This window comes from Nomascus leucogenys, chromosome 12 (genome assembly GCF_006542625.1).
Source record: "Nomascus leucogenys isolate Asia chromosome 12, Asia_NLE_v1, whole genome shotgun sequence".
NCBI lineage: Eukaryota > Metazoa > Chordata > Mammalia > Primates > Hylobatidae > Nomascus > Nomascus leucogenys.
In genome coordinates this window covers 62,864,057-62,888,406 of record NC_044392.1, presented here as the reverse complement: position 1 = coordinate 62,888,406, position 24,350 = coordinate 62,864,057, and the positions used below count along the sequence as shown (strand labels likewise).

The 24,350-nt window shown below is 42.4% G+C and overlaps 1 protein-coding gene across 1 annotated transcript in view; it reads left to right on the top strand.

Moving 5' to 3' along the window:
* Nucleotides 1-10,075, top strand: part of LRIG2 (leucine rich repeats and immunoglobulin like domains 2) — a 55,532-nt gene extending 45,457 nt beyond the window's left edge. Inside the window, exons 16-18 of the mRNA XM_030824819.1 lie at nucleotides 1,375-1,524; nucleotides 4,297-4,587; nucleotides 9,224-10,075. Of these exons, the coding sequence (XP_030680679.1) occupies nucleotides 1,375-1,524; nucleotides 4,297-4,587; nucleotides 9,224-9,450 (668 nt within the window). The 3' untranslated portion in view covers nucleotides 9,451-10,075. The remainder of the gene's footprint in view (nucleotides 1-1,374; nucleotides 1,525-4,296; nucleotides 4,588-9,223) is intronic.
* The last annotated feature ends 14,275 nt before the right edge of the window (nucleotides 10,076-24,350 follow it).

Genomic DNA, 24,350 nt, shown 5'->3' with positions numbered 1-24,350 from the left:
AGTCAAGAATGTAGTATAGGATTAATTGTACAATATAAAAAACCGAGAGCTGGTCATAGTAGCACATGCCTGTAGTCCCAGCTACTCAGGAGGATGAGGTGGGAGGACTGCTTGAGCCCAGGAGTTCAAGGCCCACCTGGGCAACATAGTGAGACCTCATCTTCCCCCTCAAAAAACTGAAGAGCTGTGATGCATTACCTGATATGTGATAGAAGGGAGTTTTTGTTGTTAAAATGTTCAACTTCTTTGATAGAACAGAACCTCTTTGAGAAATAGGTTCATAACAGAACCTCTTTGAGGAAAGAATTTTGTTTATTTGAGATAGGGTGTTACTCTAACACCCAGGTCAGAGTGTATCGGTACATTCATGGCTCACTGCAGCGTTGACTTCCCGGGCTCAGGTGATTCTCCCATCTCGGCCTTCTGAGAAGTGGGGACTACAGGCATGTGCCACCGTACCTAACTAATTTTTTATATTTTTAGTAGAGTCGGGTTTTGCCATGTTGCCCAAGCTGGTCTCAAACTCCTGGGCTCAAGCAATTTGTCTGCCTTGGCCTCTCAAAGTGCTGGGATTACAGGCATGAGCCACTGCGTCTGACCAATTTTAAGAATTTGTAAATACTTTTTTTTTTTTTTTTTTTTTGAGATAGAATCTCGCTCTGTTGCCAGGCTGGAGTGCAGCGGCATGATCTCAGCTCAGTGCAACTTCCACTTGCCAGGGTCAAGTGATTCTTCTGACTCAGCCTCCCGAGTAGCTGGGACTACAGGCGCATGCCACCATGCCCAGCTAATTTTTGTATTTTTAGTTGAGACGGGGTTTCACCATGTTGACCAGGGAGGGTCTCAATCTTTTGACCTTGTGATCTGCCCACCTTGGCCTCCCAGAGGGCTGGGATTACAAGCGTGAGCCACCACGCCCGGCCAAACTTTACTCTTAAAAACGCATTACAGATGCATTCTCTTTAATGTCTAAGGCTCCTTTTCATCATAATTTTGCTGTAAGGAAGAGTGGAGCCCTTGTGATTGAGATCAGTCTCTCTTTTTTTTTCCCTTGAATATCAAACTGGATCATTGAGGTCAGTCTTTTACCTCTTACCCTGAAATCCTGCAAGAAAAGATAGATTATGAAAGTGTGGCAGTAGATAAGATTTCAACCTTTAGGATTTGTTTCTTTTGGTGAAACTTTTAAAGTGAAGCTTTGAGAAGAATTCTAGCGAGAAATAGTTTTAGGGGAAGTACCAAGAGCTGTTGCGGTCCTAGGTACATACAGTTTTTCTTGCTAATACTATCAAAGTGGAACACATTTGCAAAATAGTCTTCTGAGTGTTGGCTTCAACTGCCTACCTTTGAGAGTTAAAAATGTCTCTTTTACAGAGGAGCTCAATCTGCCTGCAGACATTCCCAGCTACTTGTCTTCCCAAGGAACGCTGTCTGAGCCACAGGAAGGCTACAGCAACTCTGAGGCAGGCAGTCATCAGCAACTTATGCCTCCTGCCAATGGATATATACACAAAGGCACTGATGGTAATGACTCTTTTGTTTATGGTTACAATTTCAGCCTATTCTATTTGAGTTTACTTTTCAGTGTGTAGTTTCTCCATTAATCTGAAGCAATATTTTAAAGTAAGATACCTAATGAAAGCATTTAGTGACATGCAAAATAGGATGAAAATTGACTAAAGTTAAAAGGATAAGAAAATCATCTTGCAGAGTGGAGAAACACATTAAACAAGAGATCAGAGTACATAGCAGAGGCTCCCATACTTGTGTAATTATAGAAAAGGGATGTTCTGCAAACTTTTTTCAGGTATCTCTTTCTTACCCTTTTCAGGCGTGGGCATCCTTCAGACCACATCCAAGGGAGGCTGGTTTCTCTTCCTGACAGGTAGACATTCAGTAAAGTTTAAAGGGTAGCTAGGAGCCAGGCATGGTGGCATGCCTGTAGTCCCATCTACCCATGAGGCTGAAGTAGGATTACCTGAGGCCAGGAGTTCGAGGCTGTATTGTGCTGTGAGTGCACCTATGAATAGCCACTATACTCTAGCCTGGACAACATAGCAAGACTCCCCACCTCTAAAAGAAATCAACAAAGGGTAGCAGTGGTTCTCAGCATATATTGGAGAACGTAAGAGAGATATAAAGAGTTCTCTAATTAAATGAACGTGACATCCCAACATATAGAGATGCTTACCCATACAGAGCTCTTCTCCCTCCACCCTTGCTCCCATAGGGAGTGACAAAACTGAATGAATTAAGGGACAGAAGAATTGGGTTTGATTGATACTTCTTCCTTTTTCCAGCTCTGTGACCATGAACTAGTTACTTAAGATCTGAGCTTTACTTTTCTAATTTTTAAATAAAGAGACAATAATTTGTAAAGCACTTCCCCCAAGATTCTCACAGATCTTTTCAACAAATCTGTGTGGTACTTCAAATACTATACAAATGAAAGATTTATTCCATTTCTTCAGAGACTTTTTTAGGCTGGGTGTCAACAGAACTTTATCTAATTGATAAATTGGATTTTGGCTTTTCATGAAAAATATAGTAGTTTTGACTCTTTTGTTTGTTTTTGAGAAAGCGTCTCACTCTGTTACCCAGGCTGGAGTGCAGTGGCACGATCTCAGCTCACTGCAACCTCCACCTCCCAGGTTCAAGCGATTCCTCTGCCTCAGCCTCTTAAGTAGCTGGGATTACAGGTGCGCGCCACCATACCTGGCTAATTTTTGTATTTTTAGTAGAGACAGGGGTTTCACCATGTTGGTCAGGCTGGTCTTGAACGGCTAACCTTGTGATCTGCCTGCCTCAGCCTCCCAAAGTGCTGGGATTACAGGCATGAGCCACCACACCTGGCTGGCATTTCTGACTTTTAAAAGAATACTTAAAAGTCTATTCTTTGCAATATGTGGGAAATAACACTGCTTTCTGGGTTAAACTAAATTACCTTTCATTCTCTTCCAGTTCTGACATTCTGTTGGATGATTTTTTTTTCTTTGTTTTTTGTTTTTTTTGAGACAGAGTTTCATTCTTGTCGCCCAGGCTGGAGTGCAATGGCACCATCTCAGCTCACTGTAACCTTTGCCTCCTGGGTTCAAGCGATTCTCCTGCCTCAGCCTCCTGAGTAGCTGGGATTACAGGCACCCATCACCATGCCCGGCTTATTTTGTATTTTTAGTAGAGACGGGGTTTCACCATATTGGCCAGGCTGGTCTCAAAGTTTGGACCTCAGGTGATCCGCCTGCCTCGGCCTCCCCAAGTGCTGGGATTACAGGCGTGAGCCACTGCTCCTGGCCTGTTACATGATTTTGAATAAGTAACTCACTCTTTATTTCTCACTCTCTCTTCTCTCCTTCATCATTCAGTTTTCAAAGCACATAATAATCCAGGGAGTTCATTGTTAAACCTATACTTCGGTCAACTATGTACTTGTCAGGCAGGACTCCTCATTGTCAGAAGCTTTCTCTAGGGATGCTTGTAGCAATTGGTGTTACTTAACCTCTTGACTTATGAAAGTAACATGGTTTTTCATGAAGTGAAGTCATCAGAACTCCTTATTCTCTGACTTAGTTTGCTTAAGCCAAGCATGTGTCTTGTAGCACAGTACCAGCCTTACCTTGCTCCTTTGATTTGGGCATGATCTATCCACAATAGACAGAGATGATTCAGTGTAGTTTTCAAGAGCATGGGCTCTGGAGCCAGAATGGCTGTTTCTGCTCCTCACTCTGGCAATATGACTTTGTTTTTTTGAGACAGAGTCTCGCTCTGTCGCCCAGGCTGGAGTGCAGTGGCGTGATCTCAGCTCACTGCAAGCTCCGCCTCCTGGGTTCACACCATCCTCCTGCCTCAGCCTCCTGAGTAGCTGGGACTACAGGCGCATGCAGCCACACTTGGCTAATGTTCTGTATTTTTAGTAGAGACAGGGTTTCACCGTGTTAGCCAGGATGGTCTAGATCTCCTTACCTTGTGATCTGCCTGCCTCGGCCTCCCAAAGTGCTGGGATTACAGGCGTGAGCCACCGTGCCCAGCAGCGGTATGACTTTGGTTAAGTTACTTAACTTCTTTGTGCTGTAGTTTACCCTATCTATCTGTAAAGTGGGGATAATAATAATACCTCATAAGGATGTTGTGAGGATTAATGAATCAATTCACAGAAATGGCTTGAAACTTCACCTACTTTATAAAGTAAGTGCTCAATACATGCTAGCAATGATGATGACAACCGTTGAAGAAAACTGATGATTGGCAAAAAATAATTCCTTAACAGAAGGATATTTAGATGCTTTTTCTTGTTATTAGGTGGCACTGGTACCCGGGTGATTTGCTCAGATTGTTATGACAATGCCAACATCTACTCCAGGACCCGAGAATACTGTCCATACACCTATATTGCTGAGGAGGACGTTCTTGATCAGACACTGTCCAGCCTCATGGTCCAAATGCCTAAAGAGACATATTTAGCACATCCTGCCCAGGATACTACTGCCCTAGAGAGCCTGATATCGTCAGCCAACAGAGAGCCATCTGCCTTTCCCACCAACCATGAGAGGATAAGTGAGAAGAAACTTCCCTCCACACAGATGAGCGGTGGTAAAGGATGCATTTTTGTTGTTATTTTGTTTTTACTTTTGTCTAATTGACTCTTCCTTTTATCATATAGGTAGTGCTCTCATTTGACAGGAAGCAAACAGACTGGTATATAGTAGTAACTGGCCATTGTTAAATGGTGTAAACTATAACCAGAGATTTCTGCATACTAGAGTTACAAAGAAGTCTTCATCTACAGGATGGAAACAACTTTTGTGGGGGTAACAGGATCACACTACTGAAAATTCAGAGGCCATACACAAAAAGCTTTTAAAAGGTTTTATACAGGCTATTTATTTATTTGAGACAGAGTATCGCTGTGTCACCCAGGTTGGAATGTAGTGGCGCAATCTTGGCTCACTACAACCTCTGCCTCCCTGGTTCAAGCAATTCTCATGCCTCAGCCTCCCAAGAAGCTGGGACTACAGGCTTGCACCACCACACCCAGCTAATTTTTGTATTTTTAGTAGAGATAGGGTTTAACCATGTTGGCCAGGCTGGTCATGAACTCCTGACCTCATGTGATTGCCTGCCTTGGCCTCCCAAAGTGCTGGGATTACAAGTGTGAGCCACCACACCCGCTATCATATAGGGTATTAATTTTTCTCCCATCTTTATTTAAATAAGAGAATAAAATATGGGGGGCCGGGCACAGTGGCTTACGCCTGTAATCTTAGCACTTTGGGAGGCCAAAGCGGGTGGATCATTTGAGGTCAGGAGTTTGAGACCAGCTTGGCCAACACAGTGAAACCCTGTCGCCACTAAAAATACAAAAATTAGCCTGACATGGTGGTGCACGCCTGTAGTCCCACCTACTCGGGAAGCTGAGGCACGAGAATCACTTAAGCTCAAGAGATGGAGGTTGCAGTGAGCTGAGATCGTGCCACTGCACTCCAGCCTGGGCAACAGAGTGAAACTCTGTCTCTAAAAAATGGTAATAATAAAATTTGGGCATAATTTGGTGATGGTTTTTACTGAGAAGATTTTTTTGTTTTGTTTTCTTTTGTTTTGGGGAAATGGAGGTTCGCTCTTGTTTCTCGAGCTAGAGTGCAATGATGCGATCTCGGCTCACCACGACCTCCGCCTCCCGGGTTCAAGCAATTCTCCTGCCTCAGCCTCCTGAGTAGCTGGGATTACAGGCATGTGCCACCATGCCCAGCTGATTTTCTATTTTTAGTAGAGATGGGGTTTCTCCATGTTGGTCAGGCTGGTCTCAAACTCCCGACCTCAGGTGATCCACCCACCTTGGCCTCCCAAAGTGCTGGGATTACAGGCATGAGCCACCATGCCCGGCCTACTGAGAAGATTTTTTTTTTTTTTTATTTGAGATGGAGTCTAGTCCTGTCGCCAGGCTGGAGTCCAGTGGCGTGATCTCGGCTCACTGCAACCTCTGCCTCCCAGGTTCAAGCAATTTTCCTGCCTCAGCCTCCCAAGTAGCTGGGATTACAGGCATGTGCCACCACGACCGGCTAATTTTTTGTTATCTTTATAAGATGGGGTTTCACCATGTTGTCCAGGCTGGTCTTGAACTCCTGACCTCGTGATCTGCCTGCCTCGGCCTCCCAAAGTGCTGGGATTACAGGCGTGAGCCACCATGCCTGGCTGAGAAGAGTTTTATATTTTTTATTTTTTTGAGACGGAGTCTCGCTCTGTCACCCAGGCTGGAGTGCAGTGGCGCAATCTCGGCTCACTGCAAGCTCCACCTCCCGGGTTCACGCCATTCTCCTGCCTCAGCCTCTCCGAGTAGCTGGGACTACAGGCGCCCGCCACCACACCTGGCTAATTTTTTTGTGTTTTTAGTAGAGACGGGGTTTCACCGTGGTCTCGATCTCCTGACCTCGTGATCCGCCTGCCTCGGCCTCCCAAAGTGCTGGGATTACAAGCGTGAGCCACCGCGCCCGGCCGAGAAGAGTTTTAAATGTTTTGTTTTGTTGCTGTTCTAGCAGGTAAACATTTAATCTCAGCTTCACTTGGCGGGTGTTTTTTTCCATGAGGTATGATCAAGGTCATAAGTGAGAATGCAGTTTTGGGCTTGTGTCCCCAAACATGGCCCAGGAAAAGAAATATACATTATATTGTATAGATTAGGCATTTGATAACCACTTGGCATTTGAAACAAAACTCTTTCTAGATCATGAAGAGTAATGCTGAGCATGTATGTCTTCCTGTCCATCCAAGCTTTTTATCAGCTTTCATCCTTCTGTCAGCCTGACATGGAAGAGCACTGGAATAGGGTAGGAGGTCAGGCTGGGCACGATGGCTCACGCCTGTAATCCCAGCACTTTGGGAGGCTGAGGCGGGTGGATCACGAGGTCAGGAATTCGAGACCAGCCTGGCCAACATGGTGAAACCCCATCTCTACTAAAAAAATTAAAAATTAGCTGGGCGTGGTGGTGGGCACCTGTAGTCCCAGCTACTTGGGAGGCTGAGGCAGGAGAATCGCTTGAACCCGGGAGGCGGAGGTTGCAGTGAGCCGAGATTGAGTGATTGCACTCCAGCCTGGACATCAGGGTGAGACTCTGTCTCAAAAAAGGATAGGGTAGGAGGTGAGAACTACAGGTTTACAGAGGAAGGCAAAGTATACTGTGATACTCCCGGGGATGGTTCTGGCAGGAGTGAATGATCTAATGTCCCATGTTAGATTATGTCCCACAGGTTACAGGATCATGCTTTTGATTTTAATATTAGTAGGACTTGGAACATTCAAGATGGTAGTGAGGGCACATGAAACTCTCTTCAAGATGAAATCTGGGCAGAGACTTATTAATTTTGCATTTACTACTTCATGTCCCACATTAGATCATTTACTCCTGCCAGAACCATCCCTGCAAGTATCTGAGTTACGCTTTTTTTTTTTTGGAGATACAGAGTCTTGCTCTGTCGCCCAGGCTGGAGTGCAGTGGCATGATCTCGGCTCACCGCAACCTCCACTTTCCGGGTCTCCTGCCTCAGCCTCCTGCGAGCTGGGATTACAGGTGCCCACCACCACGCTTGGCTAATTTTTTGTATTTTTTAGTAGAGACAGGGTTTCACCATGTTGGCCAGGCTGGTCTCGAACTCCTGACCTCAGGTGATCCACCCACCTCAGCCTCCCAAAGTGTTGGGATTACAGGCATGAGCCACTGCACCCAGCCTCTGTTGTTAAGAGATTAAAGACTTCTAAAGAGGTCAGAGGAAAGCACTATTATTGAAGTTAATCTCTTATCTTTACATTAAGTGTTCATGAAAGAAATGCACCAACAGTAAATCCACTTTCACTGTTGGGTGTCTTAGAAGAGTTAATACCAAAAGGGTTTAAGAAGGACCAGAAATGTAGTCCCATCTTTTTTCTAACTTTGGGGATGCCTTAAGTTTTAATCTGGTCCGTAAGTAAGGAAATCAGCAAATGAGAGTGCTTTGGCACATTGGCGATTTTTTATGTGGGGTATCCTAGCTTCTTCTTACTCGAAGTCTGGTCTATTGACTATCAGCATCACCATTACCTAAGAGCTTGTTAGAAATGCAGAGTAATGATCCCAGCGCAGACCTAGCAAATCAGAGTCTACATTTTAACAAGATCCTCACGTTATTTGTGTGCATATTAATTAAAACTTGAGAAACCCTGCTCTAGCTTACTTTTCACATGGATTTTATTTTTATTTCTGGGTATTTGTTTTTATAATGTTTGGCTAGCTTTTTCTAAAATGCACCTTATGAAGTTAATATAACTTTCAGTAAAGTCTTTGGGAAAATAGTTCACCATTGTAATAAAAAGAATGAGAAATGCATATTTGAAACCAGTGTGCAGATAATCTGATTTAATATAGCTCCTTTTGACTATCATTTGTTGTTAGAATTGTTGACATGCTAGGAGTTGGAAGGGAATGGCTGTTTATTTTTAAAACAATTTCGTGACATATTTAAAGATATAATGGCTGCACTGAATCAATGATTATTATCTATCATGAAACTTTCATGACAATATGGATACCATTTTGTCTTTTAGTTCTTTTCCACGTGTCTAAAGAGTTTTATTTAAAAATTTTGTGGCCAGGCACAGTGGCTCAAGCCTGTAATCCCAGCACTTTGGGAGGCTGAAGCGGGCTGATCATCTGAGGTTGGGAATTCGAGACCAGCCTGGCCAACATGGAGAAACCCCTGTCTCTAAAAAGATACAAAATTAGCCGGGCATGGTGGCACATGCCTGTAATCCCAGCTACTCGGGAGGCTGACGCAGTAGAATTGCGTGAACCTGGGAGGCAGAGGTTGCGGTGAGCCGAGATGACGCCATTGCACTCCAGCCCAGGCAACAAGAGCAAAACTCCATCTCAAAAAAAAAAAATAAGTAAAAATAAAAAATTTTGTAGCAACAGAATCGCTAAAATAACAGGTGACAGTAGATGATATATAGTATGATCTCAGTAAATAATTGGTTAGGTTTGTGAAGTGGAGGGATTTGAAAGACCATGTTCTGGTGGTGTTTTGTGTGTGTGTGTGTGTGTGTGTGTGTGTGTGTGTGTGTGTGTGTGTGTGTGTGTATGTGTTTGATTTCAGTGTCCCTATTCAGGAATATTGAACATCTTTATTTCTTTGAGGATTTGGCTAAAAGGATATTAAGTTTTACCAGTCACTACTGATAATTCTTGTCTTTCATTCTCAGAAGCATTGCAGTGGCCCGTGTGGAACATAAACAGAGAACTAGGCCTGCCTCATCCTCCTTTTTCCCAGCAGCCAGTCCATGAGTCACCACAACTTCATCAAAATGAGGGCCTGGCAGGGAGAGAGCCAGACTGTTCCGCTTCTTCCATGTCCTGCCACAGGTTACAGGATCATGCTTTTGATTTTAGTAGGACTCGGAACATTCAAGATGGTAGTGAGGGCACATGAAACTCACTTCAGGATGAAATCTGGGCAGAGACTCATTAATTTTGCATTTACTACCTCAGAGCTCAGAAGAAACTCCGAAGTCAGCATTTGCTTTACTCTTTCTTTATGATTACATCTGACTGCACCAAGGTGGGCCATGCGTTGTTTGGTCTTATACCTGATGAAGAAATGGCAACAGCTGACAGAAATGGGCACAGCTCATCAAAAATGTGCAGCACCGGCAGAGGGAAGATACGGGGCAAATGTGCTTCCTGATGGTTCCATGGGGATGTGCCCTGGTGTGCATCTGCCTGTCAGGAAGAGTCACATTGCTGCTTAACATCCTGGATTGCCCTAGTCTTCAGAATGGTCCTGAGAAAACATCACTACTTTGATGTTCTACTTTGCCTTCCAAGGAGCAAAAATAACTCTGGAGCCTTCTGGGAAGTGTGCCTGGGATTCTTCAGTGGTTTCAGGCAGATAGTTGAGACTGGGGCTTTGATATTCAAGGTCTTTGGCAAGAATCCCAAGCTTGACCAACTGGTACCAGGTCAAAGGTTTTTTATTCTTGTGAATTTTTTTTTTTTGTCCCGGGATGTCATTGTAAATATATGTGCATTTATAAATAATTTTTGTATTCATTGACCATATGTGTTGGCTGCAATGTAAATATTTTTGATATGCCAAAATTATATATAATATCCAGTTATAATATTGACAAGTAGCTTCTCAGATCACAGATTTTAAATAAATAACTCGATTTAGTGAGATCTAAACATTTTATTTAAAGTATGAAAACTGTGGCTCACACCTGTAATCGCAGCATTTTGAGAGGCTAAGGTGGGAGGATTGCTTGAGGCCAGGAATTTGAGACCAGGCTGGGCAACATGGTGAGACCCTGTCTCTGCAAAATGTCTCTGCAAAAAATAAATTAAAAAAATAGCTGGACATTGTGGCATGCTGCTGTACCCCTAGCTACTTGGGAGGATGAGGTGGGAGGGTCACTTGAGCCCGGGAAATCAAGGCTGCAGTGAGCTGTGTGAAGCCACTGCATCCCAGCCTGGGTGACAGAGCAAGGCCCTGGCTCAAAAATAAATAAATAAAAAGTTTTAAAAACTTAATTGTTAAAAAGTGTATCTATGGAGGCAGCTACTTAGTGACTGTATACACATAAACACAGTCTTGGTGTAATTAACCGCCTTCTTCATGCCTAGAGGTTCATACTTCTGGTCATTTGCCATCTGTTTAAAAGTGCTAGGTGATACTCCCTTTCTAACATAAAAGGCTTGTTCTTTCAGAGCCTGGCAGTCCTGTCACAGCTGTATGTACCTAGAGGAAAACTTGTTTGGAAATTCCTTTCCTTTCCTCCCTCTCTCCCTCCCTCCTTCCCTTTTTACTGAAACAGAAATTGATTCAGGAAGGTTCAGTCATTCCTTCAGGAACCAATGAGTTAGATCGGATTGTTAGTTTATGTATAATGAACGCTTCAAAAACTGGAGGCTGATTTAAAGATTGCAGAACTTGAGTCAGAATCATAAGCAGTACTGTGACATGAATTGGAGCCAGAACAGTTGCTGATATCAGAACCATCTCTTTCATTCTGTGACTTTGCTCTTGCCATGTTCTGACTGGGGTGCGCCGCTAGGATATAAATCACTATCACTGTCCATATTTGAGTCTGCAAAGCTTGTCATTGTCTGCTTTAATGCTCTTTGAGTTGCAACAGGTGTATTATTTAAATGAGTATTTGAAATTCTGTGAACAGGAATTCTGTTGGTAGTGAAATAGATTCTCACACCTGCTTGCTCACAATGTGAAAATATTATTTCTGAGTTCTCTTTGTTCACTTTCTAAAGTGACTGTTGTTTGGTGTTGGAGATGTTAACTGGGTTCTATTAGGTGTGCTGTATCTTGGCAAATATTCCCCATGATGAACTCTTCCTACTATCACAATCAGGACTATGACTGGATTTCTCAGTCTCAGTGCCCCAGATTCACCATTTCTGATTGTGTCTGGAGAATGTTCTCCTGGAAAGGCATTCCATGTTCCAAAAGCTGCAAAAACATGCCACTTTGCAACTATGGGTCAGTTATTTGCTCTCTCAATGTCTCATGTTGCTGAGTTCTAGAAAATCTCTGTCTCATTTACCAGGGGTCATTCAAAAGTCTGAGATGTGTATTATCATGAAATATTTGTGGAACTTCTCACCATGAATTTGGAGGCAACCTACTTTTGTTTCTTGCTCTGGTTCTCCATTGGCCTGGGCTCCTGCTTCTCGGTCTTCTCTGACCTCTGGTAAGTGGAACTTTCATTAATACTTCTGTCACACTTTGTACCTGACCTAGGTGGCCTTGCAAATGTTGACTCAGATTGTGGATTTTCCACTTTCCTCTGTTTCCCCTATTTTCTCCCCTGGGAAGTCTTGCAAATGATGCATATTCATTTTCTGTATTCAGCCTTCCATTATTAAGGATAAAATTGATCCCTACATTGAATCTGAAATTACCACTATATGGATTACTCTGGCTCACTGCTGTTCAAGCTTGGTTTTCTCTTTGCTTACTTCCTGTCATATTTTCAGTTTGTCCAAAAGAGGTAAGCCACTTTATTACAGATCCGTTACTAGTACTAGACATCATCCACCTCTATTTTCACCTGATTCTTGTGGGGAATCCTCTTTAATTTGTTGTAACCTTCTCAGCAACTCTTCTGTACTTCACCTATAGTGCCTAGCAAGTGTTATCACTCATAAGCCTGTAATCTTCATCACTCAGGTTATTTGCAAGTAGAAAGCTTCTGGAACCAATTGGTCCATCTGACTTCTGCACTGGGCCACATCCATCTTCTTCATTGTCAGAATCTGAGTTTTCTGTCTTGAAGAACAGCTGGAAAGTTGTCTGGCTGTTATGACACAGTATTGAAATACCAGACTGAGTTTTAGTTGTTTCTAGTTGTGTTCACTTTGTGCTTTCTCTGAATGGGAATATCTTCTTTCAGCAAAATTCTTCATTGACCAGGAAACCAAAGATTGCTTCTTTTCCGAGTTTGTTTTGTTTTTAATCTTTTACCAATGCGCAGTATATCTTAAGAAGGGAAGAGTGCTCTTGGGAGTAGAAGAACATGCAAACATTCTTTTATTATTATTATTATTTGAGATGGAATCCCTCTCGGTCACCCAGGCTGGAGTGCAGTGGCATGATCTCGGCTTACTGCAACCTCCGCCTCCCAGGTTCGAGCAATTCTCTTGCCTCAGCCTCCTGAGTAGCTGGGATTACAGTCACACCACGATTTCTGTTTTTTTTTTTTCTTTTGGTATTTTTAGTAGAGATGGGGTTTCACCATGTTGGCCATGCTGGTCTTGAACTCCTGACCTCAGGTGATCTGCTTGCCTTGGCCTCCCAAAGTGCTAGGATTACAGGCATGAGCCACTCACCTGGCCCCCAAATTCTTATACTGTAAAGCCTTGGAGTGGTCCTCATCTTATACAAGCGATTAAACCAAAAAGTTTTCTTGAATTTCTGATATCAAAGAGCTTTAGGTAAATAAAGAACTTCACACTCTAATGCAACGTAATTCTTTGTGCTTTCAGATTTCCTTACACTTCCTGTCCAGTTCTCTCCTCTAAATCCAATATTACTCACTAGATAATTTCAGCCACTTAAATAAAAATATCTATTTTTAAGTCCTTGTTCAAGGGTTCCAAACTCACATAATTTCTCAACTTTTTGCCAGAAAGTTGAGCATTTATTCATACTTATTTTCAGTCCTAAGTGTTCTCCCATGGGCAGCAGCACTTCTTGAGCTGTTTAGTACTGCCCACCTTTTTCTTTAATATGTCAGCCTCTGATCATTTTCACTTTGAACTTCCTAAAGATCACAATTTCCTATCCCTTAAATCTGCGATCTCTCTTCTTCCTTTCTTACTAGATTATGGTGTAGTTTGTACTAGACTGACTCAGAATTTAAGACCTCGTTCACCTCCTGACTCTGCTTGTTACTGGCTTTGTAATCAAGGGTGAGTCTTTTTACTTCTCTAGGCTAGATTTTCTCATTTATGAAATGAGGACATTTTTCTAGATGCTGTAAAGCGCTTTCCAGCTGTAACATTCTGTGAATCTGTAATTCCCTCCAGGAGCTAAGGAGGATTATGCTACTTTAATAAAAAGCTGCTTTGGTGACATTTGTTCGAGTAGAACAAGAGTGATGCTGCTCATTCTGACTTGAGCCAGATGTATTTCCTTTATAGCAGGAGTAATGGTCTAAGAAATACTCATTAGGAGAAAAAAATTCTGCTTCTAAACAGTATTAGTAAACAAAGAATCTTGACTCAGTTGAAAAACCACCCATTGCTCTCTAGAGCAGAATGTCTGAATGCTGGTTTTATAGCACACTAGAGTATCAGAATGAGTTGACAGGTGTACCACAACTAATTTGTAACTAGTTTGTGACTCACCTTTCTAATGTATTCGAAGTTATCCCTATAATTATATTACTCTCGCTCAAATTCTGATAGATTTCCTGAATGGAATAGGTGGAGTTAGGGCCAGGCTGCCAGAGACTGTGCCAATGAGCATCACCTGTCACGTGTGAACGGGCAGAAGATAGCCTGTGAGCCAGTGCTCTAGAAAACTTCATGTAGGAGGCCGGGCACGGTGGGTCACGCCTGTAATCCCAGCACTTTGGGAGGCCGAGGTGGACGGATCACGAGAGAGATCGAGACCATCCTGGCCAGCATGGTGAAATTCCATCGCTACTAAAAATACAAAAATTAGCTGGGCGTGGTGGTGCGCGCCTGTAGTCCCAGCTGCTCAGGAGGCTAAGGCAGGAGAATCACTTGAACCTGGGAGGCAGAGGTTGCAGTCAGCCGAGATTGCACCACTGCACTCCAGTCTGGTGACAGAGTGAGAATCCGTCTCAAAAAAAAAAAAAAAAAAATACAAAAACCTTGTAGGAGTACTGCCTCTCTGCTCTAGCAGTGGTCCTTCTACTGACAGTGCTGTCGGAGTCTGGTCTCCTAAAGAGCCAGGTCATTTTCCATTATGTCAACTCAGATGGTTGATATGTCCTTCTTAGATATTCCTAGCTTGCCTAAATAACTAGTCAGCAATCTATGTAAATGTGAAGAGCCTATCTCTGGTCTTTAAATAAACGCACACACACACACCCCTTAGGAAAAGGAATTCCTGACACTTTTCATTATTGCGTATGTTTCTGATCAAGCAATATATTAACCCTCTAAGTAGGATTAGTGTCCCATGAGTATTTCTTCCAGCAGAATCATGTCTGCCTAATGCTAATCAGGAATGTTGCAAAGCAAGGTAAACTGAAATGCTGAGAGAAATACCTCCTTTCCCCACTGCCCCCTAGTGACCACTTTCAGTAGGAATACATACATTCTCTTGATTTGTTTGTCCCCTTTCAGGCTGATTCTCCACTTCTACCTGGAAGAAAAGACAATATTCCTTGAACTCCATGCCCTACTGGGACAGGATCTACACTTACGCCATTGGCTTTCTGTCGCTCCGCAACTTCTACTTTTTTTTTTGAGACAGGGTTTCACCCTGTCACCCAGGCTGGAGTGCAATGGTGTGATCGTGGCTCACTGTCATCACTGCAGCCTTGATATCTCAAGCCCAAGTGATCCTCCCACCTCAACCACCTGAGTAGCTGTGCCACCACACCCAGCTAATTTTTGTATTTTTTGTAGAGATGGGGTTTCACCTTGTTGCCCAGGCTGATCACAAACTCCTGGGCTCAAGCAATCTCCCCGCTTAGGCCTCCCAAAGTGCGGGGATTATAGGCATAAGCCACCGCACCCCGCAGTCCTTTCCCTAGAATACGAGCTACTCTCTTGAAAAAAATAGCAGGAACCCATTCCAATGTGCAAGTTCCCCTAAAGAGCCACCTCAGAATAACTTTCATGTTTAAAAACAGCTGTCTTCACATTGCCCATTGTGAGGTTGTAAAAGATTAATATGTCAAGCAATTTAGATTCTGTTACCCATTTCCCTATGAAAAGAGATGTGTTAAAAGTCTTTAACTACTTAAAGGGTCATCATGAAAAATAAGAATTCTACTCCAGAAGACAGAGTTATACACAGGGAGGTGTATTATATACTTGCTAATAAATCTTGTGTTGGCTCTTTAATAAATTTATCTGATAATGGAATAATCAGCCTTTTTGGTGGAAAGGTACATACAGAAGCTAAATCATCATCTGTTAATAGCGTTTAAGAAATTTCTTCATTCACATGGAATATGGGCAAGATGACCTTTAAGGTCTTTTTCACTTTTATCATTGGAAATCCCCAGAAGCAATCTGATAGTCTTAAAACTTTGTCCTTTCTAAGTCCTTTGTATTCATTTTAGAGCTCTTCAGGAAACTAGAGAATTTTGGACCTTCATTGACAAAAGGGGTCTGACCTGTGTTCATAGCTGGGAACATGAAACATGAAATTCTGGGTTTAATCTTCTGAAGAAATCTATAAGTAGTTACTAGCATAAATGGCATTACTATACTAACAAATTTAAAAGCCTATAATATATTAAAATTTTACTGTTTTTTTTTTTTTTTTTTTTTTTTTTAAGACAGAGTCTCGCTCTATTGCCCAGGCTGGAGTGCAGTGGCATGGTCTCAGCTCACTGCAATCTCCGCCTCCCAGGTTCAAGCGATTCTCCTGCCTCAGCCTCCCAAGTAGCTGGAATTAATTACAGACGCCCACCACCATGCCCGGCTAATTTTTGTATTTTTAGTAGAGATGGGGTTTCACCATGTTGCCCAGACTGGTCTTGAACTCGTGACCTCAAGTGATCCGCCCACCTTGGCCTCCCAAAGTGCTGAGATTACAGGTATGAGCCACTGTGCCCAGCCCTCTTGATAATTTTTATTCTTGTTTCTTCTTATCTGTGGGACTCCAATTAGAATGGGGTTGAGATTGTGGTGTTCAGTTTTATACCAATATTTTACCCAAGTGTGTCATGGCCTTTTCTAATCATTTTAATATCCCCAGAAATGCCAGAAGCATAAAGGAATAACAGAGGTAAATTTGCTGTCATTTTATGCCACATCCTCTTTTCTTTGCTTCTTGATACAGATTATAGAGGTAATTGTGAAGACAGTTGAACCTTAGAAGATTGAGCTAAGATTATTTTTGTGGCAACCTGCAAGTAATGTTTCATTTTTCTATTACATGATCTCTTTCCCCATACAGTTGGCAGATGTTTTTTCCCCCTTTTTCTACCTTAAACTTTTTTGTTTGGAGTACAGTCTAAACCAACATCAGTTAGCCTTGATTTTCTTTGTTTTTTGGATAACTGTCTGGTTCATTGACAAAAGTAACAGGTTTGGAACTAACAGATATGTTACAAGCTGCACTTACCACCACCTGAAAACCCAAGAATCATCTGAAGGTTTTGTTAGTAGTAAGGTAGGTTTTGTGTGTGTGTGTGTGTGTGTGTGTGAAGATGGAATAGGGTGAAGGTGAAGAAACAGCTTGACTTGTGCCTGTTTTCAGATAAAGGAGTAAAGTGATCTTCTACAAACTGTAACTATCTTGAAAGAGAAATTGATCATCAGATGGTCAGGTACTCTTGGAATGTCTCTTTGCTGTTTACTGTGGCCTCTTTACAATGGGGAGACTTATTTCTACCCCCTACTTTCCACTATTATTTTTTTCCCCTATTGGATAATGCCAGTCTGAGCAGCCCTAATACTAGATGTACCTAAAAAGAGATATAAGCCAAGTCATTGTTCAATGTAGTCATTTCTTAGTATCTGTTTGTATTTTGTCACACATCAGAATGTATATTTTATAGAGCATGTGTTTGTCTACTTGTTTGTCTACTATAATATGTCTTTAATAAAGCTAAAAACATTCTAATTTTCTGGTCTTCTTTTGCCTAACGTACAGCAGTGAAATGGTATATTTATGAGTTTGTATCCTTTTGAGGGGGGTCTTCAAGTAGCTGTACAAGTGAGAACAGGGCAGAATTGTTTTCCTCCAGTTCTTGCCAAGTCACATATTGCCTTGAGCCTGCCCCTGGCCGCCCCTGCAGCTGTGAGTTGTGAGGACAGGCACTGTGTGCTCTCCTGCTTCCTCCACCCTGGTGGTATCCACCATGGTGCTAGATGCCTGGCAGGTATGGAAACAAATACACTTCATAATTCATTAGAAAATAAGAGTGTTTTCTGCGCAGGGAAGGATATGAAGGCAGCATTTTCTAATTTGGTAAATCTTTGATTAACAGGATATTTGAAGAATGTCAATATTCTGGTCAACTTTGTTACTATACTATATCATAGGGGCCATCTTTGAGGCTACCAACTCTTTGAAAGCTCATATTTACCCCATTGTGTACTTCTACTGCACTTTATTTTTTATTTTTTATATTTTTTGAGACAGAGTCTCGCTCTGTCACCCAGGCTGGAGTGCAGTGGTGCAATCTCGGCTCACTGCAACCTCCGTCTCCCGGATTCAAGCAATTCTCCTGCCTCAGCCTCCCGAGTAGCTGGGATTCCAGGCATGTGCCACCACGCCCGGCTAATTTTTTTTGTATTTTTAGTAGAGACGGGGTTTCACCATATTGGCCAGGCTGGTCTCGAACTCTTGACCTTGTGATCCACCCACCTCGACCTCCCAAAGTGCTGGGATTACAGGCGTGAGCCACCGCGCCCGGCCAAGCGCTTTATTCTTTAGGAGGCACTTTCCACAGACATCTCACTTGAATTTCACAACACTCATGATATAGATTGGGTAGACAATTTTACTTTCCACATTTTATAGTTATGGAAACTGGCTTGGTGACAGTATCACTTACCCAATATCAAAAGTTTTTGTTTCAGCTCACCCACTTCCTCTTCTTTGTTTAAAAACTTTTGATATTAGGTAAGCCATAATTTCACCAAGCCCTGGGCAGCCCATCCCTGAGAGCATTGGCCAGAAAGGCAGCAGAATTTGAATCCAGGTTTTCTGACTCAGATTCAGGGTTTTCCCCACTATGATACCTTCCAATTCAAGCAGAGTATCTTCTCCCATTCTGTAGGTTGCCTGTTCACTCTGATGGTAGTTTCTTTTGCTGTGCAGAAGCTCTTTAGTTTAATTAGATCCCATTTGTCAATTTTGGCTTTTGTTGCCATTGCTTTTGGTGTTTTAGACATGAAGTCCTTGCCCACGCCTATGTCCTGAATGGTATTGCCTAGGTTTTCTTGTAGGATTTTAATGGTTTTAGGTCTAACATTTAAGTCTTTAATCCATTTTGAATTAATTTTTGTATAAGGTGTAAGGAAGGGATCCAGTTTCAGCTTTCTACATATGGCTAGCCAGTTTTCCCAGCACCATTTATTAAATAGGGAATCCTTTCCCCATTTCTTGTTTTTGTCAGGTTTGTCAAAGATCAGATAGTTGTAGATATGCGGCATCATTTCTGAGGGCTCTGTTCTGTTCCATTGATCTATATCTCTGTTGTGGTACCAGTACCATGCTGTTTTGGTTACTGTAGCCTTGTAGTATAGTTTGAAGTCAGGTAGCGTGATGCCTCCAGCTTTGTTCTTTTGGCTTAGGATTGACTTGGCGATGCGGGCTCTTTTTTGGTTCCATATGAACTTTAAAGTAGTTTTTTCCAATTCTGTGAAGAAAGTCATTGGTAGCTTGATGGGGATGGCATTGAATCTATAAATTACTTTGGGCAGTATGGCCATTTTCACGATATTGATTCTTCCAACCCATGAGCATGGAATGTTCTTCCATTTGTTTGTATCCTCTTTTATTTCATTGAGCAGTGGTTTGTAGTTCTCCTTGAAGAGGTCCTTCACATCCCTTGTAAGTTGGATTCCTAGGTATTTTATTCTCTTTGAAGCAATTGTGAATGGGAGTTCACTCATGATTTGGCTCTCTGTCTGTGATTGGTGTACAAGAACAAGCAGAGTATCTTCTCGATAGTCTGCATAAACACTTCGGTAAAACCCTCCGGACACTGATCACTCCAGTCTGAACGTTTAGACTGGAATTTACCCTAGTAAAAAATGCTTTTTACTAAATTTCTAATAGAAAAATTAGACTTTTTATCTTTTAAGGTGACATGCAGAAAAAAAAAAATGCCTTAGTGTTAATTGTATTTTTTGTTTTGGAGTGGGACATGCTAGGGCCTATATGGTAGCATCCTGCTGAGTTATGAAAGATATTTGTTCACACTTGTAGATATTTAGAGGTTTGTGACAGTGCTTAAACTATCTGTGCTGAAGAACTAGTTGCCATGGATCAATACTTTTGTAAAATGCAGTAAGAATGAATTTCTAGAAAAATTAAGACAAAATACAAACAAAATTTTTATTACACATTCAACACATAAAATTACTATCAAACTGCAATTAAAATTTCTAAATGCTTATTCTCGGTTTCTGTAGTTTATTGTGGACAAAGAGCAAATAGTTTGTGGATTGGCACAAGTCTGCAGATCACTTCTGTAGTAGTGTTGCTGTAACTGTGTAACAGTGCATTTATGTGTCAGGATGGGAATCGGTTTTACTTATTTTGGGGATTCCTTTTAGTCTTGCTGGTATGATAATGATTGAAACTGAGGACTGGACTTTTGTCTAGAGGTCTCTCTGACTAGAAGCAACAATTAAAACACCTTTTCAGCTCACTGACTTCCTCCTGTTCTTCAGCTTCTCACTTGCTGGGTAGAGCATTTGTAGCGTGCTATTTGTTTTCCAGGCTTGCTGCCTTTCTGGCCAATGCTCTCAGGGATGGGCTGCCTGTGACTTGTTATAAGGGAAATTCTATCACAAGGGAAGGAAAGGGAAAAGGAAGTACATGGGTCATTATACTGGGAGGAAGGTGGTCTGATGCTATGTAGTCTGATGTGGACTTGTGGATGATCACTAGAGTAGTGCTCCATTTGGGCTGTTTCTTTCTTTCTTTTTTTTTTTTTTTTTTTTTGAGACAGAGTTTTGCTCTTGTTGCCCAGGCTGAAGTGGAATGGCGTGATCTCAGATCACTGCAACCTCTGCCTCCCGGGTTTAAGCGATTCTCCTGCCTCAGCCTCCCAAATAGCTGGGATTACAGGTGCCCGCCATGACGCATTTGGGCTGTTTCATTCACCACCTCTACTGCTTTGTTCAGCCAGTCAAGAAATGTTTCTTGAAATCTCTAGGATAGAGATTTGTCCCTGTTCATTTAGTTCTCAGACCCTCCCCAAGGCCAGTCGTCAAAGCACTGACAAAAAGAGGCAAATAGGAAGTTTTAATCACAGTTACTGCTGGGAAGAAATGATGTAACTAACAGCAAATACATTCTGCTTACTCCTTTCAGATACTGTGAAGCATTTTACATACTTAACATTTACTTACAAAAATCCCTTTGAGGGAGATATTCTTATCTCCTATATTATGCTGTTCTTGCATTGCTATGAAGAAATACTTGGGACTGGGTAATTTATAAAGAAGAGGTTTAATTGGCTCACAGTTCTGCAGGCTTTACAGGAAGCATGGTGCCAACATCTGTTCAGCTTCTGGGGAGGCCTCAGGGAGCTTAAAATCATGGAAGGCAAAGCGGGAGCAGGCGTATCACATGGAGAAAGCAGGAACAAGACAGAAATTGGTGGGGAGGTCCCACACACCTTTAAACAACCAGATCTTGGGAGAACTCACTTGATTCATAAGAACTGTACCCCCACGATGCAATCACCTCCCACCAGGCCCCATCCACAACACTGGGATTACATTTCAACATGAGATTTGAGTGATGACAAATATCCAAATTCTATCATCCCCATTGTACAGAGGATGATCCTGGGTAAGCAAGTTGCCCACATTCACATAACTAGCAAGCAGTACAACTAGGAGTTGAAATTATATCTTCATTATTTCAAAGCACACTTTCCTTCCCTGTGCGTAAGAAAGGGAAAAAGTGAGCTTTTATGAAACTCCTTTGTCATTTAGTCTTTGTTACTGGCTAAACTGTTGTCCTTTCCACCCTCCAAAATTCAATACATCGAAGTCCTATCCCTCAATACCTCAGAGTATAATCATATTTGCAGATAAGGTCTTTAAAGAGGTAATTAAGTTAAAATGAGCACAGAGCAAAAACCAAAGACCATGTATGGATTCATCAAGAAGGAAACCACAGAGAGAGCTCTCAGAAGAAACCAAGCTTGCTGACATACTGATCTTAGACTTCTAGCTTCCAGAGCTGTGAGAAAATCAATTGTTTAAAGCCATCTGGTCTGTGGAATTTTGTTATGGTAGCCCAGGCAAACCAATATGGTCCTTCAGCAACCCAGCCAGGCTGGTAGGATTTTCTTCAAATTTTGCAAATAAGAATATTGTCTCAAGCTATGTGATTTGCCAGAGGTCATGTGCTCCAAAGCCCCTGCTCTTTCTACTGAGCCACCCTGTCCTCAGACCCCAGCTGGTTCTTTGTATACTGAAATCCGCTGTAGACACTTAATATATATATATATATATTTTTTCTTTTTAGACAGAGTTTTGCTCTGTTGCCCAGGCTGGAGTGCAATGGCACAATCTCAGCTCACTGCAACCTCTACCTCCCGGGTTCAAGCGATTCTCTTGCCTCAGCCTCTCGAGTAGCTGGGACTACAGGCATGTGCCACCATGCCTGGCTAATTTTGAATTTTTAGTAGAGACGGGCTTTCTCCATGTTGGTCAGGCTGGTCTCAAACTCCCGATCTCAGGTGATCTGCCTGCCTTGGCCTCCCAAAGTGCTGGGATTACAGGAGTGAGCCATCACGCTGGGCCTGAGACTTAATTTTCTTCTAGACATTCTGAGGAGAAATTGGAAGTGAAACTGACGAACACACTGGCTAGCATGCTAGCAGTTCTGATGCACTGCCCATCCCCAGCCTCACTGAAGTTCAAACAAAAGGCATCTTCGGCACTGAACTATACTTGCCACAAAATAAGAAATTGGAATGTCTTTAGATAAATGAGTGCATCTGGGGACAAAGAAGCAAGTTATTTGGAGCTTTCAAGAGTAAATGCTCTAAGCTCCTGTCTTATTCTTTCTTCCCAAGGACAAACTGGATTTTGAAATCAATATGTAGAATCTCATATGTGGAATGACTGGCTGCTCTTGAGTTATACTCAGAATCAAGTAGTTTAATTTTGTCTCTTTTCTAAATGCTCCATCAAAGCCAATGTGAATTTCTTTGTCTTGAAAACAGTAGGTATGTGGTTTAAGGTCAGCAGTTATAGAGGCTAGTTTGAATTATTTATTCTGGGCAAGCTCCAGAGGCAAGCACTCGGGTATATGTTCCATGCCAGAAACAGCTAGTGCAGAAACAAACAATTGTCATCAAATAGTGAATTATTGCTACCTCCATGGTTTTGTTCTTTATACATGTAACCTGGGGGTGGCTCAGGGACTACACAGATAGGCTCTTACTAAAAAGGAGCTTAAGGTTAAGTTCTTTTTTAGGTGTGTGAGGTTGAGTGTTTTGACTTTCGGAGAAGCACAGAATCATCATCAGTTGCAGGTCTGGGGGAAAGCAGTGCATCATGTTGGCAGGAGCATTACCTTTTGGACCCCACTCCTGCATGTGCACCAGCTTTCTCACACCTTTTCCAGACCTCAGTCACTTGTCTCACCTGCCAAATGTGTACCATTTCCCGAAGTGCCCCTGAGTGCAAAAGACTATAAAACCCAGGGAGGAGAGGAGAAGTTTGAAAACTACCTCATGTCTTCCCCTGTTGAAAGCTGCAGTATTTCTGCGTTTGGGCAGCCTTTATTTAGAGAAGGCCCTAAGACTTTTCTTAGTTCAGGGAAGGGATTTTGTAAAGATAAATCCCAATTCACAGGAATGACTGTTCGTTTTGACCAGAAGTCCTTTCTTGTGTCTAATTTAAGTTCTATCTGATGTAAGACTTGTTAGTGAAATGGTTACTGAGGCTGGTGGAAGAATTTAAGAACAGCATTTCTTCTGCAGCTCTTGAATGCAGGGGTGTGGCTTTTAGAAGGTCTTTGGTTACAGAAACAAACCTGTTCTGTTTTCTTTCTCTCCCCGTTAAGCCAGAACGTTTCCTTCCTCATTGCTCTTCCTACCTTTCTTCCAACCCCCAATAAAAGAGCTTGGGCAAAAGAACTAGAAACTAAACTCCCAAGTCTCCAGTTTGCCATCCATGGTGGGAGTTCCATGGCTAGGCAGGGGCTGCCAATTTCCTGCAGAGACAGCTGGCTACATATGTGAAGATTCCTTGTGGTAAGCCAAAGTCCTTGCGCCCTGCATTTACTATATGGTTTTTAAAAGTGAGTGATTCAGAGCACTGCCTTTGACGGTGAACAGCGCTGGACTCCAATCCTACCCCCACCTCTTAACCAGTTGTGGGAGCTTAAGCCAGTTTCTTAGAAGCTTTGTGCCTCGTTCCCCTTATCTGTAAAATGGAAATAGTCATGCTTACCTTATATGTTTGTTGAGATAATTAGATGAGCTGATGCACATAAAGTAATAAACACAGTGCCCAGCACAGTGCTCAATACATTTTGGCTGCTATTAGCTATTGTTATGGGCACTCAGAATGGAGCACCCTCTTCCCACTCCCTTCTCTATCTGGGACAATTCAATATGGGGCATGGGGAATGTTAGTAGCGAGAAGTAACCCCAGTGAGCTATTTTAGGGCTAGCCCTAGAAATTGGGACTCCTAGTTGGATTTTGCTTAGAAACAACATACAATGTCCTGAAACTATGATTAAATGAAAAGTGGAGGCCAGGCATGGTGGCTCATGCCTGTAATCCCAGCACTTTGGGAGGCCAAGGCGGGTAGATCACCTCAGGTCTGGAGTTCAAGACCAGCTTAACCAACATGGTGAAACCCCGTCTCTACTAAAAATACAAAAATTAGCCAGGCATGGTGGTTTGTGCCTGTAGTCCCAGCTACTCGGGGGGCTGAGACAGAAGAATCACTTG